Source organism: Herpailurus yagouaroundi, unplaced genomic scaffold, assembly GCF_014898765.1.
Source record: "Herpailurus yagouaroundi ecotype Mexico unplaced genomic scaffold, PumYag 215, whole genome shotgun sequence".
Taxonomy (NCBI): Eukaryota; Metazoa; Chordata; class Mammalia; order Carnivora; family Felidae; genus Herpailurus; species Herpailurus yagouaroundi.
Window position 1 is genome coordinate 9,481,344 of NW_024412446.1, and position 17,066 is coordinate 9,498,409.

General features: G+C 40.6%; 1 protein-coding gene across 2 annotated transcripts in view; it reads right to left on the reverse strand.

Moving 5' to 3' along the window:
- CRK (CRK proto-oncogene, adaptor protein) overlaps nt 1-17,066 on the reverse strand; it is a 26,841-nt gene continuing 9,775 nt past the window's right edge. The window contains exons 2-3 of one of the 2 annotated variants that reach the window (XM_040455474.1): nt 15,743-16,278; nt 1-3,587 (exon numbers count right to left, since the gene is read on the reverse strand). In XM_040455474.1, coding sequence (XP_040311408.1) covers nt 3,450-3,587; nt 15,743-16,278 — 674 coding nt within the window. In that variant the 3' untranslated portion in view covers nt 1-3,449. The remainder of the gene's footprint in view (nt 3,588-15,742; nt 16,279-17,066) is intronic. The other variant, XM_040455475.1, reaches the window with a different exon arrangement.

Below are 17,066 nucleotides of genomic sequence, written 5' to 3' on the forward strand. Positions count from 1 at the left end.
TTAAAACAAGATTTTAACACTTTATTTTTTATTGATAAAAAGTCAAAACATACTTAAATCACCTTGCTGTTAAGCTTGTATATGCCAAAGTTGGCTCCCTTTGGGGGAGATTCCTTTATTTAACTCCGGGTTGACAATCTGCTTTGTCTACAACGGTAATGAGACGTTTTATTTTGGGTCCAAGTAATTGGCAAAGCTTGTCCTTTTCATTTCATTTTTTGAAAGTAATTTCTATACCCAACTTGGGGCTCAAACTCACAACCCCAAGGTCAAGAGTTGCATGCCCTACTGACTGAGCCACCCAGGTGTCCCTGTCCTTTTCATTTTAAAACTTCACCACCCATAGGACACAAAACTAGAGGATAATGTCAACCTGTTAGGTATATATAGTGTCATACTGTGTGTCTCGATATATACACGTGCTTTGAGAAAGGATGGAAAAAACATAACGTTTAACCTTTTTTTTTTTTTTTGGTATTTACTAAATTATCTATCCTGAAAATGTGCTACTTACATAAAAAAGGAGAAATTAAACTGTGTATCTATCCACACTAACATTCTAAAAACCTATTATATAACGTCTAAATTTCTCATTTGCTTTATAAAGTCCCCTACCATATCCTTACTTTCTCTACACCCACATATAACCATTTCTGGACAAGTTTGATGTTCTCTGTCCACATTATTCCAGCTTTTTGATCATTACATAATCTCTTATGTTCCTCTCAAATCAATTTATTTCATAACTTCTGGAGACCCTTGTTCAAAATATCACCAATGATTAACCTCATCTTTAATGAGTACCCACAGATTATACATAATTGTTCCTTTATCCGATTATATGATTGTTTGTAGGTTGTTGAATGTACACACCTCTTATTCCCTAAGCATAAAAGATTTAGCTCTTTTGTGAAAAATATTCAAGGATTACTTTCTTCAAAAGATCACCAAGCCAAACATTTGGCCATATTTTTATTTACTACATATACTATAAACATATACAATACATGCTACAAAAAAACATTTTTTTTTTTAAATTTAACTGTCAAGAAAGTGTATAGTGTTATAATACAATGGCACATGTTCATATTTTATTTCAAATTGGTTTGCTGACCACCCATTTCAAACCATTAATAGTGAAATGTTACTTAAGGATAATTAAAAATTATCTATTTGCATTATTAACAATAAACAATTCCAACAAATTAATAAGAATTAACCACGTCAAATATTAGTATCCAAAAACTGGGCTTTTGCAGAAATGATTATATAAAATATAGCAGCCAATTACAGTTTACTTGCTCTGTGACAATGTACATATGCACTTGAATAGGATTCTAGCATTTGCTTTTGGAAGATACTTTTTAGAAGTCCTTTGATTTAAGGTCTAACAACTGACACACCCAGCCAAATCCAACCCAACAGTTCATATAATGGCTTCAGACAACTGATCAAACTGATCATTGAGAAATTCTTATGATTTGGGTAGAGTTGAATGTTCCACTAATATTACATATGATGAAAAGAGACATATCCAAGCCAATATCAAAGTCAAAGGCAAAAGAAAATACAAACATTCAAATCAGTTTATGACAAGGTTTTTCTACAAGTATTTTAGATGTCATACTTTCAGGAAAACAAGATTTAATTTAATGCGTATTTGGATTTGGATTTTACAGTATCTATGCTCTAACTGAAAATTTAAGAGTAGTCAGATGGAATTAAGTCTAGTATTGCAAATATGTTCATTTAACATTATTGAGCACCCACTACGTGCATTGCACTGTGCTAACTTTTAAAAGTTAAGTATTAATATATTTATCAAGCATTACCTTAGTGTGAGGTAAAAATAAATTAGCGTCAACTCATTAGTTTGCTTGTGGTATGTAATCCTGTGTCAGCTGGCTTCCCTGTGCCGTATGAGCTTCTGCACACCCCTCATTCACTCACACAAACATCTGCACACCGACTATGCCAGGCATTGTGCTAGTCACTGGGATACCATGATTTGGTATAGTTCAAAGAATGCATATTAATCATTAACCTATGTAGAAACAATGAGAAAGATACATTACTTTTCTAAAATGAGGCCCAAAGCAAAATATAAGGTGTTTCTATGGGTCATACCACACCATAGACCAGTAAGTGCCTTTCTAGACTGGGAACTAACTTTTAAGGTTTCATATTGTAGTCTAAATAGCCTAGATCATTTTTGGTCTCAGAAGTCAATTCTTTGGAGCACCTGACCCCACATAAACCTTCCATACTTGAAAGGATTTGTAAACTAAACTGGAACACAAAGAAAAAGAGCCAAAAATGAAGGCAGTTGATAACGTAATGCACTTCAAGCACTATTCTGGCCATGTAAAATGAATACTACATAATTCATGATTGGTTCAAATGTTTTTAAAAGCGCTAACCCTACCCCAAACTCATGTAATTTTAATCTGACTTGTATACAAGTTGCACATAAAGCAAAGGGCAGAATTTGGCCCTACAACCCTCTATGGAATATTCTAAGTGATTGGTCCTTCCACTCCAAGCAAGTAGAAGCTAAGAATTTCAGAGAGTTCCCTAATAGGATACTGGCACTCAGAAGAAATGGCCCTACTGGATCCCATTAGCCAGGAGTCTGTTTAGTTGTGGTAGCAGTGTGAACCTATGACCCCTTGAGGGAAGGCAGAAAGCTGGGAGTTTGGGTGTCCACTCAGTGAATCCAATACTGGCTTAAAGCTATGCACTGAATAAAGTGCTCTGCACATCCTGCTTGTCATCTGGAATGAAAAATACTTTTCTCAAGAATGAACCTATTTGTAGGTTTAGGGGAAAAGAATGACAAGGATTTAAAGAATCCCAAGAAAAAGTATGAAGCATTGACTAGGAAGGAAGACAAATGCCTCTAGTAGTGTCCTCAGAAATCTCAGGATCTGAACTGTCAGAATGAGTCACACAGTGGTCATGTTCTATAAATGAAAAAGCAATCCCACTGGGTACTTCCTATTCACACGGTGCAATATTACTTCATGGGGGTGGAAGGGAACAGTCTATTGCCATTTGCTAGCATGGTTTCAAAATGAAAACAAAACCATTGAGTAAATCAGGGTAAGCAGTGTCCAATAGTCCTCTCCTGTCCATCAGTTTTCCACAGGTTGATCTGCACTACCTGAGGGAAAGGAGGCAAAATACCCATCCCTTCTGATACACTCAGGCATGGCTGCTATCGCTTAAAATTGCCAATTCAGAAGTTAACACACGAGCCCTCCAGTTTCGTACCCTGAATATGGTAAATGAGACTAGAGATGGAGTAGTTCAGTCTAAAAAAGATCACAGGTAACAGAATGCTTATATAAACTAGACTGCTTTGACGTCTGTAAGAAAATCGTATAGATGACAATTGGAAAAAAAAAAAAAGATTGTTCCCATCTGTCAGCAAAACTGTTGAGCTATACTCAGCTGAAGTCCTCATCAGGATTCTGTTGATCCAGCAGACGGACATGTGTGAATGGGAAGTGACCTCGTTTGCCATTACACTCCCCTTCCCACTGACCACTCACATTAATCTTCGTAACCTTTACCAGCTCACCGACCTGCAGGAGGAGAATAAGGAAAGCGCTTTATTTCCAGTGTTATGAATGCAAACTGAAAAACTCCATTCTCTGGTTAGGCATACCCTGCCCACGTGATTGCTCTAGGGCTGACATTATAGAAATGGCTATTTGCTGCCTCCCAAGCCCCAGCCACCAGACTGATTACTTGTGGTTAGTGCAGGCAGAAGGAAGAAGTGATTTTAGCAGTGCAGAAAAACACAGAGTACAGAAAATAGAAAGGGCCCTAAAAAATGACACTTTTTGGAAATTTTAATCATCTCTGGAAGAGCAATCCCAACCAGAATGAGCCGGTATTCTTTTTTCTGGTACCCACTGCCCTTAGATTCCTGCTTGCCCCCCAGGCCATGGCCTAGGAGGAGAGATCCCCCACCCCTACTGGCATACAAGCAGCAGCACAATCCCTCAACCCACTGGTGTATACATATCACTACCTACTAGTGCTTGCAGAGAAGATAATCATGGAAATCAACTTCATCTGGTCCCAGAAAATGAAGTTCTATCACCTTCCTATCAAGGCAAGGCTTTTCCCACTTGGGCAGGTATAGGCCAAAACTCCAAATTCCATCAGCTCCCTGCAAAGTCCCCATCTTCTTCATCAAGCTCTACTTGGCAGGCCACTGCCTGCCAGCTCTCCACCCCCACCCTACCATGTACTAACAGACCTTGTTGCTCCTTCAATGCCACTTGGTACCTATTCATTAAGGAGACATTACGTTTTCGTTTCTGTTATGAAAAACTTTCCTTTGCAACATCAACTATAAAGTTTTGACAATCTAGGATATAGTCTATTCTCCTATAAAACTTAAGACAAAATCAGTCTGATGAATGGATTCATCCTGTGGCAAAATATTGAACAAATGGTGAGATCAGGCCCCGTATGACACTGGACTAAAGAACTTTACCCTTTAATTATCAATATCTGAGTTCTGAGCATACAAGAAGTTTCTAAGCATAACTGTTCATTTGGCTTTATTAAGTTAATAGCTACTATTTACTGAACTTTCATTAAGTACTGTAGAGGATTTTTTTTTTTTTTTTTAAGTAAGCTCCAAGATCCAACATGGGGTTTGAACTCACAACCCTGAGATCAAGTATCACATGCTCTACTGACTGAGCCAGCCAGGCACCCCTACTGTACAAAATATTTTATATACACTATTTGTAGTCCTTATAATAACCTTGTAAAACAAAATTTTCATTTTATAGATGATAAAACTGAGGTTCAGAGCAATTACAGGATATACCTGAGGTCACATAGCCAGGAGCAGGGCTGGGATTTGAGCCCAGAAGTATTGGCTCCAAAGCCAATTAATTTATGCTCTTTCTACCACAGCAGGAACTTTCAAATTATGCTCCCACGACCTTCAGGATTCCCTAAGAATGTCTGTAGGTCAACCACTTGCTTAAGTGAACTCGAGTTTAGGACCAGAGCCTTCTGCAAAACCAGCTTGATCTTACAGAAGAACAGATTGTCTACTGGTCTGTCTATAATTTCCTGAAGAACTATCTGAGAACTACAGAGGCCTAAGGTGGTTGTGGGGACCATAGGGTGCGGAAAAAAGGAAGACAGAAACTAGAGAATATCTGAGAAAAAGGGATAAAATATAAGGGTGAGAAAAGGCAGCAGTGTAGTCTGCTGATGTTGTAAAGATTGAGGCTGATGGTTTAAGGGGAGAAGAAAAGATGCTGCACGTCCATTCTTGCATCCACATGCACAATGCAGTCCCTACAAGGCTGCTAGCACCAGGGTTCTTTATTCCAAGCAATCTTTGAATTCAAAGTTCCTGATGTCCAAGCAAGCCAACCATGACAAGTCAAGATGTTCCTATAGCCCCCAATCACACCACTAGCTTCTTGCTATGCTAAGGTCAATTATATCGAGTGTAGGACTTCTTTTCCCCATCTTAGTATTTATTTGTATTTTCTACTAAAACACTCATGTTGTGCTAAGTGCTATTCTGGTAGCTAGACATAGGATAATAGACCTAGGGGATGTGTACACTCATGTCAAAAGTCTAAACTGCCACTCACATTAAGTTCCCCTCCAGATGGGGACAAGGGGCCAGTTTGAGAAGTTGGTTTGACAGGGTGCCCGGCTGGCTCAGTCAGTAGAGCATGTGACTATTGATCTCGGGGTAGTGAATTCAAGCCCCATGTTGGGTGAAGCGCTTACTTGGCATTGGGGGGTGCGGGGGAAGCTAGTTTGACAATATCTAACACCCCTAACAGCTGTCATATCTGAATCCATCATTTTACTGATATTAAAAACCCACAAGAGAGACATGAGGAAACATTCTGGAGTGTTGGAAATGTTTTATACTTTCATGTGGGTGGTTATCACATAGGTGAATACACATGTAAAACTCCAAGCTGTATACTCAGGATCAGTACCTTTTACCAAATGATTTCATATATTTTTTTCTCCTAACCCCACTCCCTCAAATGATTTCATATTTAAATGAAAAGATGAAAATTTGTTATATTTTACCCGCATTTTCTGCGTTTTTTAGAAGATGGTTCTTCAGGGTATACCCTTAAGTCCACCATTCTACTTGATAGCAAAATCTAGGTTTATTTTATTCATTTTGTTTCAAGTTTGTTTATTTTATTTTGAGAGAGAGCAAGTGGGGGAGGGGCAGAGAGAGAAAGAGAGAATCTTAAGCAGACCCCATGCTGTCAAGCACGGAGCCCAATGCAGGGCTTGAACCCACAAACCCTGAGATCATGACCTGAGCCAAAACTAAGTCAGATGCTTAACCAACTGAGCCACCCATGCACCCCCAAAATCTAGATTTAAACACTTTTCTCTCAATGTTACATTGTCTTTATTTTTAAGCATTCAACATGCTATCTCAAATCGCATCCCACAGAGCTCTGAGAAGTGAAGGACAGGTTGAAATGTGGACTAGCCCAGCCTCTTGCTTTTGTCAGTACCACAGAAACACAACAGCTGCTCCACAAGCAGGACAGAACCTGCTGACTTTTCTTCTTTCAGAGGTCAAACGGAGAAACATTGCAAGATGGTACTGGTAGGGGTGAGGGGTGGATTCTGTATAGATTAGACCTTGGGACACACCAGAGCCATCTCTAACGCACATGGTGTCTTGGCTCTACCCTACAGAGGCTCTGGAAAACCACACCATATTCTGAAATCCAAAACCTTTTTTTTTATAGTCGATCAGGTTCTTGGCAGAGAGGCCCAAACATCAGGGAGTGAAACAAAGGCTATGGCACAACTCTAAAACAATTCGAACTTTTTTTTTTTTAATTCTGATTTAAGTGGATAAAAGAGAAAAATTGTAAGCAGTCATTTGGGCTAATTAACCTGTCCAAAGTGGCCTTTAAGTACAAGTACTTCGAGGAAGATCTTATCAAATTAAATAACCCTTTGTACCCTATGGAGTTTTTCTACTGCAATATTCAAAGCCCATGGGGATTCCTAGGGTCAAGAAAAGGCAAACCCCAAGGGCAACACGACTATCCTTAGATCACATGAGGCCCTAGTACTTCCGTAGTCTGGAAGAATAGGTGGCTGTCAAGCCTGGAGGATGCAGGCTGGGGGAGCTCAGAAGGTGCCAGGGCAGTCTGAAAACAGGGGCTACGCTAAGTGCAGTTCTTCCTCCAAATCAGAAACAACACGAGAATTCACGCTTCTCCTCCTGTTAGGCAACAACTCACTAAAGCAGGATTTCCAAGGCCACACCAAGGAGGATGAGGGGGATGGATATGGGTTCAAGCTTGGCATGCTATTCCAAAGACAAAGAAAGCAAAACAGAGTACTTGCTCCAGAATTGCTATAATCTTAAGATACAAAGGAATGTACTAATCAGTAAGTGCAGTAATAACTGTGTTCTAACACTACTGACTTCAAAATTCAAGTTATAGATGGAAAAAACCCTAATTTGCCTATCAATGAATAAGAAAGACTTTATAAAGGATTTGAAACACGAGACAGTTAACCTTTCTTTTTATGAGGCAGACTTTATCACCACCCTGTAAAGGAGAGACAGTGATGATTCTTTCACTGAGGTACTGTTCTATTGTCCAGTCAGTTCTCCTGATCCTAGGTCATGAACTTAGACACAAGCCTGCAAGTAAATCATGGCATCATCTATAAAGAGGACTGAATGTGGTTACTTCAGTGTTTTCACTCCTAGGGAATTTGATGAATACTAGTTTCTTCCCTAGCTCTGTGTAGTTCCCAAGGTAAATCACAATTTTGGTACACATGAGTCAGATCTACAATTGGTCCAGGAGCAAATGACTACCCAATCGATATTAACCAGTGAGTTTCCATTATAGTGAGAAAAATACTGGAACCCAATTAGCATTAATTTTTGGTACTCGCTAAATAGAGGAGACATCAGGGAACTGTGTGATCTCCTTCCTTTGCTGGTGTAACTCCAGGTGACTACTTTTCTAGTTTCGGTTCCTACTATCTAACAGGATAGTTACTATCTAACCAGTGTTCCTTTGATGCTGACTTGCTGTAGGATTCCAGGGAGATCTGACAGAAAACACATACAAATTCATATAAATAGAACCAGAGAAAAGTACGTACAGAGATGGAATACAGAGGCCTTGTCTTCAAACATTTTTGAACACACCAAGAACACATTTAGTAAATACTTCCAGATTTGGCTGGAGGAGAACAAAAGTTAAGAAAACGACAGCAATCCAAGACAGGGGTCAGCAAGCTACGGTCCATGAGCCAAATCCAGCTTGCTCCCTGTTTCTGTAAACAGTTCTCTCAGAACACAGCAAACTCATCTGTTGTTTTGTCTATGGCTGCTTTCTTGCTACAATGACAGTTGAGTGGTTGTGACAGAAAGCGTATGGTCTGAAAAGCCCTTTACTGAAAAAGTTTGCAGATCTCTGATCTAAGGGAATAGGTAATATTTAGGGTACATCTACAGTCTTGCAAATCAATGGAAACAACTACAGACAGTTCGGCCTTAAAGATTCACTTGCCTCAGAGATGGACTGAAATTGCCATGGGCTATATTGGTAGAAAGTGGCAGGTCTTTGAGATTTAACTGGTAGGCTTTTGGATGAAAAGAAAAAGCATCTCAACAAATCCTGGAAAATAGGTCTCATCCTAATTCTAGTCCAAGTCAGAACAGATCTTCTCTAGCTCCACAGCCGATACTACCTAAAACTAAGTTCCCTATCCCCCTGGTACAAGTTGGGGAGGTAACCACATATACTAGATACATTTTTAGCTAAATGTAAAGAATTTTCTTTTTTTTTTTTTCTTTTTAAAGTTTATTTATTTTGAGGGGGAGAGGGAAGAGGTGCAGAGAGACAGGGAAAGAAAGACAGGAAGAGAGAGAATCCCAAGCAGGCTCTGTGCTGTCAGCTTGATCCTATAAACTATAAGATCATGACCTGACCAGAAATTAAGAATCAGATGCTTAACTGACTGAGCCACCCAGGTGCTCCTCTTCTTTTCTTTCCCTTAAGGATTCTTTTTTTTTTTTTTTTTTTCAACGTTTATTTATTTTTGGGACAGAGAGAGACAGAGCATGAACGGGGGAGGGGCAGAGAGAGAGGGAGACACAGAATCAGAAACAGGCTCCAGGCTCTGAGCCATCAGCCCAGAGCCCGACGCGGGGCTCGAACTCACGGACCGTGAGATCGTGACCTGGTTGAAGTCGGACGCTTAACCGACTGCGCCACCCAGGCGCCCCAAGGATTCTATTTTTAAGTAATCTCTAGACCCAACGTGGGGCTCAAACTCACAACTCCAAGATAAAGAGCTTCATGTTCAACCAACTCAGCCAGCCAGGCCCCCCACGGATTTTCTAAAAAACAACACAATGAGGGGCGCCTGGGTGGCGCAGTCGGTTAAGCGTCCGACTTCAACCAGGTCACGATCTCACGGTCCATGAGTTCGAGCCCCGCGTCGGGCTCTGGGCTGATGGCTCAGAGCCTGGAGCCTGTTTCCGATTCTGTGTCTCCCTCTCTCTCTGCCCCTCGCCCGTTCATGCTCTGTCTCTCTCTGTCCCAAAAATAAATAAACGTTGAAAAAAAAATTTAAAAAAAAAACCCAACACAATGGACTAGACCTAAGGTTCCCAAACTGTAGTGTCAGAGAGAGGCATTGCAACAAATTCAGAGGGTGCCGCGACACAGTTAAAGTTTTGAGGGAAACAGCAATACTTGACATCTATTATGCCATGTGAACTACTAGCTCAAGGCAGCTGACAATTTCTACACTAGACTGCACAACATTCCTTTCAAAGATGTCATCTCTTTGCAAAACCAGGTGGCAGCAAGCTACAATAAAAAACAAGCACCTCATGAAATAAGTGTGGAACAAGAAACAAGAATGGCAGTGTTCTAAATGATCTCAAGGTTTGGAAACAATATGGCATCTAATAGATGTACACGTCTTTTTTTTTTTTTTTTCTTTTTTTAATGTTCTTACTTAGTTTTGAGAGAGAGAGTGAGAAAGAGAATGAGCAAGGGAGGGGCAGAGAGAGAGGGAGGCAGAGAGAGGATCTGAAGTAGGCTCTGCGCTAACAGACAGCCCAGTGCAGGGCTTGAACCCACGAACTGTGAGATAATGACCTGAGCCAAAGTTGGATGCTTAACCGATTGAGCCACCCAGGTACCCCTAGATGTACATGTCTTAATAGTTAAGTAATTGCAGTTATTTGAGATTAAAATTAAAATCTTGTTTTCTTGGGGAGCCTGGGTGGCTCAACTGGTTAAGTGTCCGACTCTTGGTTTCAGCTCAGGTCATGACCTCACGGTTTGTGAGTTCAAGCCCCACATTGGGCTCCAGGCTGACGGTGCAGACCCTGCTTGGGATTCTCTCTCTCCATCTCTCTCTGCCCTTCCCCCGCTCTCTCTCTCAAAAAATAAACTTAAAATTTTTTTTCTTAAATATTGTTTTCTTTCCACTATGTTTATTATTTTTCAAATGGGTACTAAGTTATTAGGATATAAAATTTTAACCTATCTACTAAAGAAATGCAACTGTCATGTATTTCTTTTGGCCTGGGACACTGTGAAATGTTACTGAGACACTATAGGTGCTACGAACCAAGAAAGTTTGGAACCTCTGGACTATACTTCTGTGTTGACAGCAAGTTCCCCAAAAGTAGAGATATCCAAGCAGATGCTTAAAAAAATCACCTGTGAAGATACCAGAAGATCTGCCTTTAATGCCTGAGAGGCTAGATTAGTTTACCTCCAAAAGTCTTTTCCAACTGAGATTCTATGAGCTGAAGTAAAGGTAATGTCCAAGAAGAATGGAAAGAAGAGGAAAAGTAGACATCTGTCTCAATAAGCAATACAGAAATCTGTAATTACAATTCCAGGAAAAGACAAACCAAACTGACACAGCAAGAACCTGCCACTCGTGTTCTTACACTTTCCGATCTCAATTTTTTTTTTTTTTTTCTAACACAGGGAAAGTTTAAAAACTTAGGTTTCGGGGCGCCTGGGTGGCTCAAGTCGGTTGGGCGGCTGACTTCAGCTCAGGTCATGATCTCACGGTCCATGAGTTCGAGCCCTGCGTCAGGCTCTGTGCTGACAGCTCAGAGCCTGGAGCCTGTTTCAGATTCTGTGTCTCCCTCTCTCTGACCCTCCCCCGTTCATGCTCTGTCTCTCTCTGTCTCAAAAATAAATAAACGTAAAAAAAATTTTTTTAGGGGCGCCTCGGTGGCGCAGTCGGTTAAGCGTCCGACTTCAGCCAGGTCACGATCTCGCGGTCCGTGAGTTCGAGCCCCGCGTCAGGCTCTGGGCTGATGGCTCAGAGCCTGAAGCCTGTTTCCGATTCTGCGTCTCCCTCTCTCTCTGCCCCTCCCCCGTTCATGCTCTGTCTCTCTCTGTCCCAAAAAAAATAAACGTTGAAAAAAAAAATTAAAAAAAAAATTTTTTTTTAATAAAAAAATAAAAAAATAATTAAAAAAAATAAAAAACTTAGGTTTCATAGAGTTCCACATGGGGAGGTAGAGTTGGTGTAGCCACTAATGCATATAATCTGGGACCCAAAGCACATTTACTCCTTTCCTATCTGTGCCCTGAGGAACAGGTCCAAGTCTAAGAATACCTGAGAAGCTCCTTGATTACTCTCAAGTCTTATCATCTATCAAAGGCAAAATGCCAGGTTGAATCAGAGAATGAAAGATACGTGATTAGTACATTTAAAGATAATTTGATTATTTTCGACAGTCTATAGAGGCATCAAATTAACTTTAACATCTGTAATTCACAAAATAAGATTCATCCTATTCCAGCTCCCAAGGAACCATTACACAAAAATCTAAGAACAAAAATTAAAGGTGCCACTGCACTACCCTAATGTTATTTCCAGTATCTCTCCTTTAAAACACTCTGCATATTTGTATGTTTAAAATCTCAGGAGCTCCAGAATGGAACAGAAGGTATCTGATTTAGTTATATTCTCCCCAGATATGACCAACTGACCCACAGAACTATAGTGGGCAGAGGAATACCCTTACTTTGGTGGTTAGCTGGAATCAATCCCTACTTTCCAAAGCCTTCAACCTGACTAGAGAAATCTGGTGCATAGCAAAAGAGAAAATATCTAATAATTTTCCAGTTGAGGAGTGGTCAGAATAAATGTACTAATGCAGAAAAATTCCATCTTTAAGGTGAGGGCAGGTGGTTTGTGAACTCTGTTTTTTAAATTTCTGTTTTTAAGTACAGAAATCCTTTCTTCAAAGAAAATCTTAGAGAGATTCAAATATGTAACACAGTTAAAAACAGTTGCTTTGGTTGAAGCCAGAGCCCTGCATCCTTCGATTCCCCCTCTCACTACATACTTCTTGGGACTCTTATGACACTGAGAAGCAGTCTGAAGACTGCTGGTCTAGGGGCGCCTGGGTGGCTCAGTCAGTTAAGTGTCCAACTTTGGCTCAGGTCATGATCTCACAGTGCGTGAGTTCAAGGCCCACGTCCAGCTCTGTGCTGACAGCTCAGAGCCTAGAGTCTGCTTCAGATTGTGTCTCCCTCTCTCTCTGTACCTCCCCCACTCATGTTCTGTCTCTCTCAAAAATAAATAAACATTAAAAAAAAATTACGAAGGGGCGCCTGGGTGACTCAGTTAATTGAGCATCTGACTTTGGCTCAGGTCATGATCTTGCAGTCTGTGAGTTTGAGGCCCACGTCAGGCTCTGTGCTGACAGCTCAGAGCCTGGAGCCTGCTTCAGATTCTGTGTCTCCTATTCTCTCTGCCCCTCCCCCTGCTCGCTCTCTCTTAAACATAAATAAACTTAAAAAAAAAAACTTATGAAGACTGCTGGTCTAATACAGTTATCTCTAGGGCCCTACCAATTCTAAAATGCAAGGATTCTAATTTATCAATTTCAAGTTAAATGTAAAACTGCACTAAAATGTACCTCGCTGGTCTACAGATCTTGATTTCTAGTGGGTCATATATAGCAATGAATGTTTTACTTTATTTTGTTTTTATTAAACCAGAATGCTAAGGTCAGAACACCACAGCCTCCTACTCTCATCTCCCAGCCTCACCTCAATAGGGACAAGGCATCAGCTTATAAAAAACTAGACATGGGAAAGGAGAACTGTAGACAACTGTCTACGATACAGCTGTACTGTACTGAGAGCACAACTATCCTTGCATACAGTACAAGTGAGGATATGCTGTCAGTGAAATCACACAAAACCTACATTGAGAAGGGCAGTGGCACTGTTAAAAAACAAAAAGAATCAGAGATTAGATTGGGCATGGTAGAAAAGGTACCACATGAGATCTGGGTTCATTATAGCTCTACCTCCAATTAGTCTGAACAATCCAATCTGTCTAAACATCAGTTCTTTTTATATAACAGATAAAGATATCTAAGGTCCTTTCCAGCTCTAAAATTGTATGATGCTAAACTGACACTGTGTTTTTAAGCACATGAGGTATTTTGAAGCTATTACTGTGGGGTATTGAACTTGAAAGAGGCCATCTTCGGCAATCAATATATGTGGCTTAAAACCAGTATCTGACCAAAAAACAAAACTTACTGAAATCAGACATTATTTTCTTTCCTTCTTTTTTTTTTTTTTTTTTATAAATTATTTTCTACTTAGTTATTCACAAGATTTATGTTTCATAGTAGGGAGAGCAACTCAACCACTTTGAGCACTAAAATCTCTTAGTCAAGGCAGGCATCATTAAAAACAATTCTCTTGGGGAGTCTGGGTGGCTCAGTTGGCTAAGCGTCCAATTCTTGATTTCAGCTCAGGTCATGATTTCATGGTTCAGGGCTCAAGCCCCACATTGGGCTCTGAGCTGACAGCACAGGGCCTGCTTGGGATTTTCTCACTCCCTTCTCTCGCTCTCTGCCCCTCCCCCACTCTGTCATTCTCACAAAATTAAAAAAAACAACAACACTTCATTAAAAAGAAATCTCTTTCAAGAAAGGAAATGCAGGGGCACCTGGGTGGCTCAGTAGGTAGAGGGTCTGACTATTGATTTTGGCTCAGGTCATGACCCCAGGGTAGTGGGATCAAGCTCTGCATCAGGCTCCATACCAAGCATGGAGCCTGCTTAAAAGTCTCTTGTCTGTCTGTGTCTCTCTCTCTCTCTCTCTCTCTCTCTCCCTCTCATTCTCTCTCTCTCAAATGAATGAATGAATGGAAATGCAAGAGCACCTGGCTGGCTTAGTCAGTAGAGCATGTGACTCTTGGTCTTGGGGTTGTGAGTTTGAGCCCCGTGTTGGGTACTAAGATTACTTTAAAGAGAAAAAAAAAAAAAAGGAAATGCAAATGGAAACAAAAGTACTGTGATAATTATTCTTTCCAGGGTCTTGGCTGGCTTGTTTCATGAATGCTATTTTCATACTCCAGCCCAGTGCTAACAAGGTCTGCAGTAAATGTCAAGAGTTACATCTGTCATGTATGTGCCCAGCATCATGCTGTATGTCCAGACTCAAAGTGGGAAAAAGTGGTGTGCCCTAGATAACACACATTCGTTTCTCGCCAAAGCAGAAACACAATACTTATAACTCACAGCACAATCTCAAAAAACAAGCACTTTAAAAATACATTTTTCAGTAAAATCTGTATGACTCAGCTAACCCTCTTGCATTCACTATTCAGAATGTAAAAGAAAAATTTCAAATCCAGTATGATCAGAGACTGATTCAAATAAAACCTAGCTTATTCTATCGGTAACACTTCTAAGCAGCTCTTACTCCTCAGTGTATGAACATAACCCAAAGAAAACAGCATTTAGAGATTTCAGTTTATAAGAACACACTTTGGCCCCTTCTCTGCTAGTCAGTACTCACATAACTTCAGTCTGTGCTTATGAAAGGTAGCTCCTTGCTTAAATTCACATTCTATCGTAAGCTCTGAAAGACAGGAGAGCATACCACTTTTGTACAAGCTTTTACACTAAACCCCTCGCTCTGCATAACTCAGAAAGGCAGGGAGACAAAGCTATGAGTGCTAAAGAGAGGAATACAAGAATAAACACAATGCAACGGTTGGCCAGAGGAGATGGGCTACCGAGATTAACTATTCACCAGTAAAAGGCAAGAATTTATTCCTCAGGAGGAACTGGCTTCCCGCCTGTCAAAGGTACCGAACAACAAAAGCCAAGTAAACCTGCTGCTCCTTGGAGTGTATGCTTTTAGGTACATATCTCTTCTCCCCTGTACTATGCTACACTGTTCCTCCTGAATTCTTACTTTATGAACACAATCAGTCAATGCTAAGGAACCCCATGCCCTCTAAAGTAAAAACATTATGGTTTTGTGGGAAAACTCCATTTAAGTACTTTAATAGAGCCCATCTTATTATTTTCAACACCGATAAACAGAAAGAATCAGATTAGAATGCAGATGAGAAAAAAATATTTTAGGTTAATTCCTGTGAATTTAGGCGGAGTTAAAGAGGTCAAAGTATGTTTAGTAGATCAATAAGAACATTCAGTTATACAATTTTAAGCTTACTCATTTCAAAATAGGTTTTCTACAAAAAAAGAGAAAACCCAACATTAAATGCCAAAATCAGTACTTAATGATTCGACATCTACAACATCACAATGCTGGTGCTTGTATTCAGCATTCCTATAAAGCTCTAAGAGGTCTGAAAGGGAGACCCTGTAGCAGATCTCTTCTTTCTACATTTTGCACATTATGTACCTCCAAAGCCAAGGCTGTCTTGTCGTAGGCATTAGGGACTCGCTTCTGGATTACCCTGGCATAAATGGGCCCATTCTGGAGGTTAGGGAGCGGAGTGTTGACGCTGGGTTGGGCATAGGGCCCAGGCTCCGGCCCACCCAGTGGCTGTGGGTGGGAACCCTCCTGGTTACCTCCAATCAGAGCCGATACTGAGGCGGAGGCAGGTCTATACTTCTCGACGTAAGGGACTGGAATCATCCCCCTCTTGCCTTCGCTGTCCTCTGCATTCCACCACTGCTCTTCAGGCTTATCCCGGATTCTCAGGATGTCTCCTTTCTTAAAGGGAAGATCTTCTTCATCATTCCCATTAAAGTCAAAGAGGGCTCGCACATACTCAGCCTCCTCCTGCCTGAGAATCACTCCACTACCCTGCCTGGATTTGGAAACTGGTTCTATCAACGTTGTAGTGTCCAAATAATGTATTTTGTAGAATTCCAGTAAAGCAGGCAATGAATCAAACTCTTGATCTCCTATTCGGAGTCTGGAGGGGCTCACCCCTGGAAAAAAAAAAACAGAGCAGGCTATTATTTAAAGATGTATTACACAGGATATGAAATGCAGATTTTAAGCATTTCCCAAACACATTTAGTCAGTAATCAGAAAAAAAATAAAGTCTAGAAAAGATAATCCCATCTCCTTATGGTAAACTGAAATACTTTGTAGCTAAAACATACCCTCAAAAGATGCCCAGCACCACCTGCAGCAGAAAAGGAAGAGAAGGTCATAAGAGACCAGACCAGTCGGAGCATACTCTCATACTGGATAAAAGACAAAGCAACATGGAGACTTTGTTCATTTTCCCAAAATGTTCTGTGCTATCCCACTTACAGAGTAGCATAAGGCTTAACGTTTTGTTAAAATCTTCTTTTCAACCTCAGGAAATGTAGCGAGTTCTCCTTTTCCACAGGTCTCAGCAGCTTTTCCAAGAAGAGGTGGGGAGAACTTGCTATTTATCTATACCAGGCTCATACATTCCTTCTCTTCACATTTAGAATGTACAATTGCTAAGAAAAGGTTGTTTTTTGGTTTTTTTAAGTGAGCTCTGTGCCCAATGTGGGGCTCAAATTTATGACCCTGAGATCAAGAGTCACATGCTCTACTGACTGAGTCAGCCAGGCAGGCACTATCTCTTTAAAAATTGTTTTTTCATTTAATCTACTTTTTAGAGAGAGGGAGAGGGAGAGAGAGTGCACGTGCATGTGGGGGGGGGGGCCCCCCCAGGGAGAGACAAACAGAAAGAGAATCCCACGCAGGCTCCACACTTGGCACAGAGCCTGATGCTGGG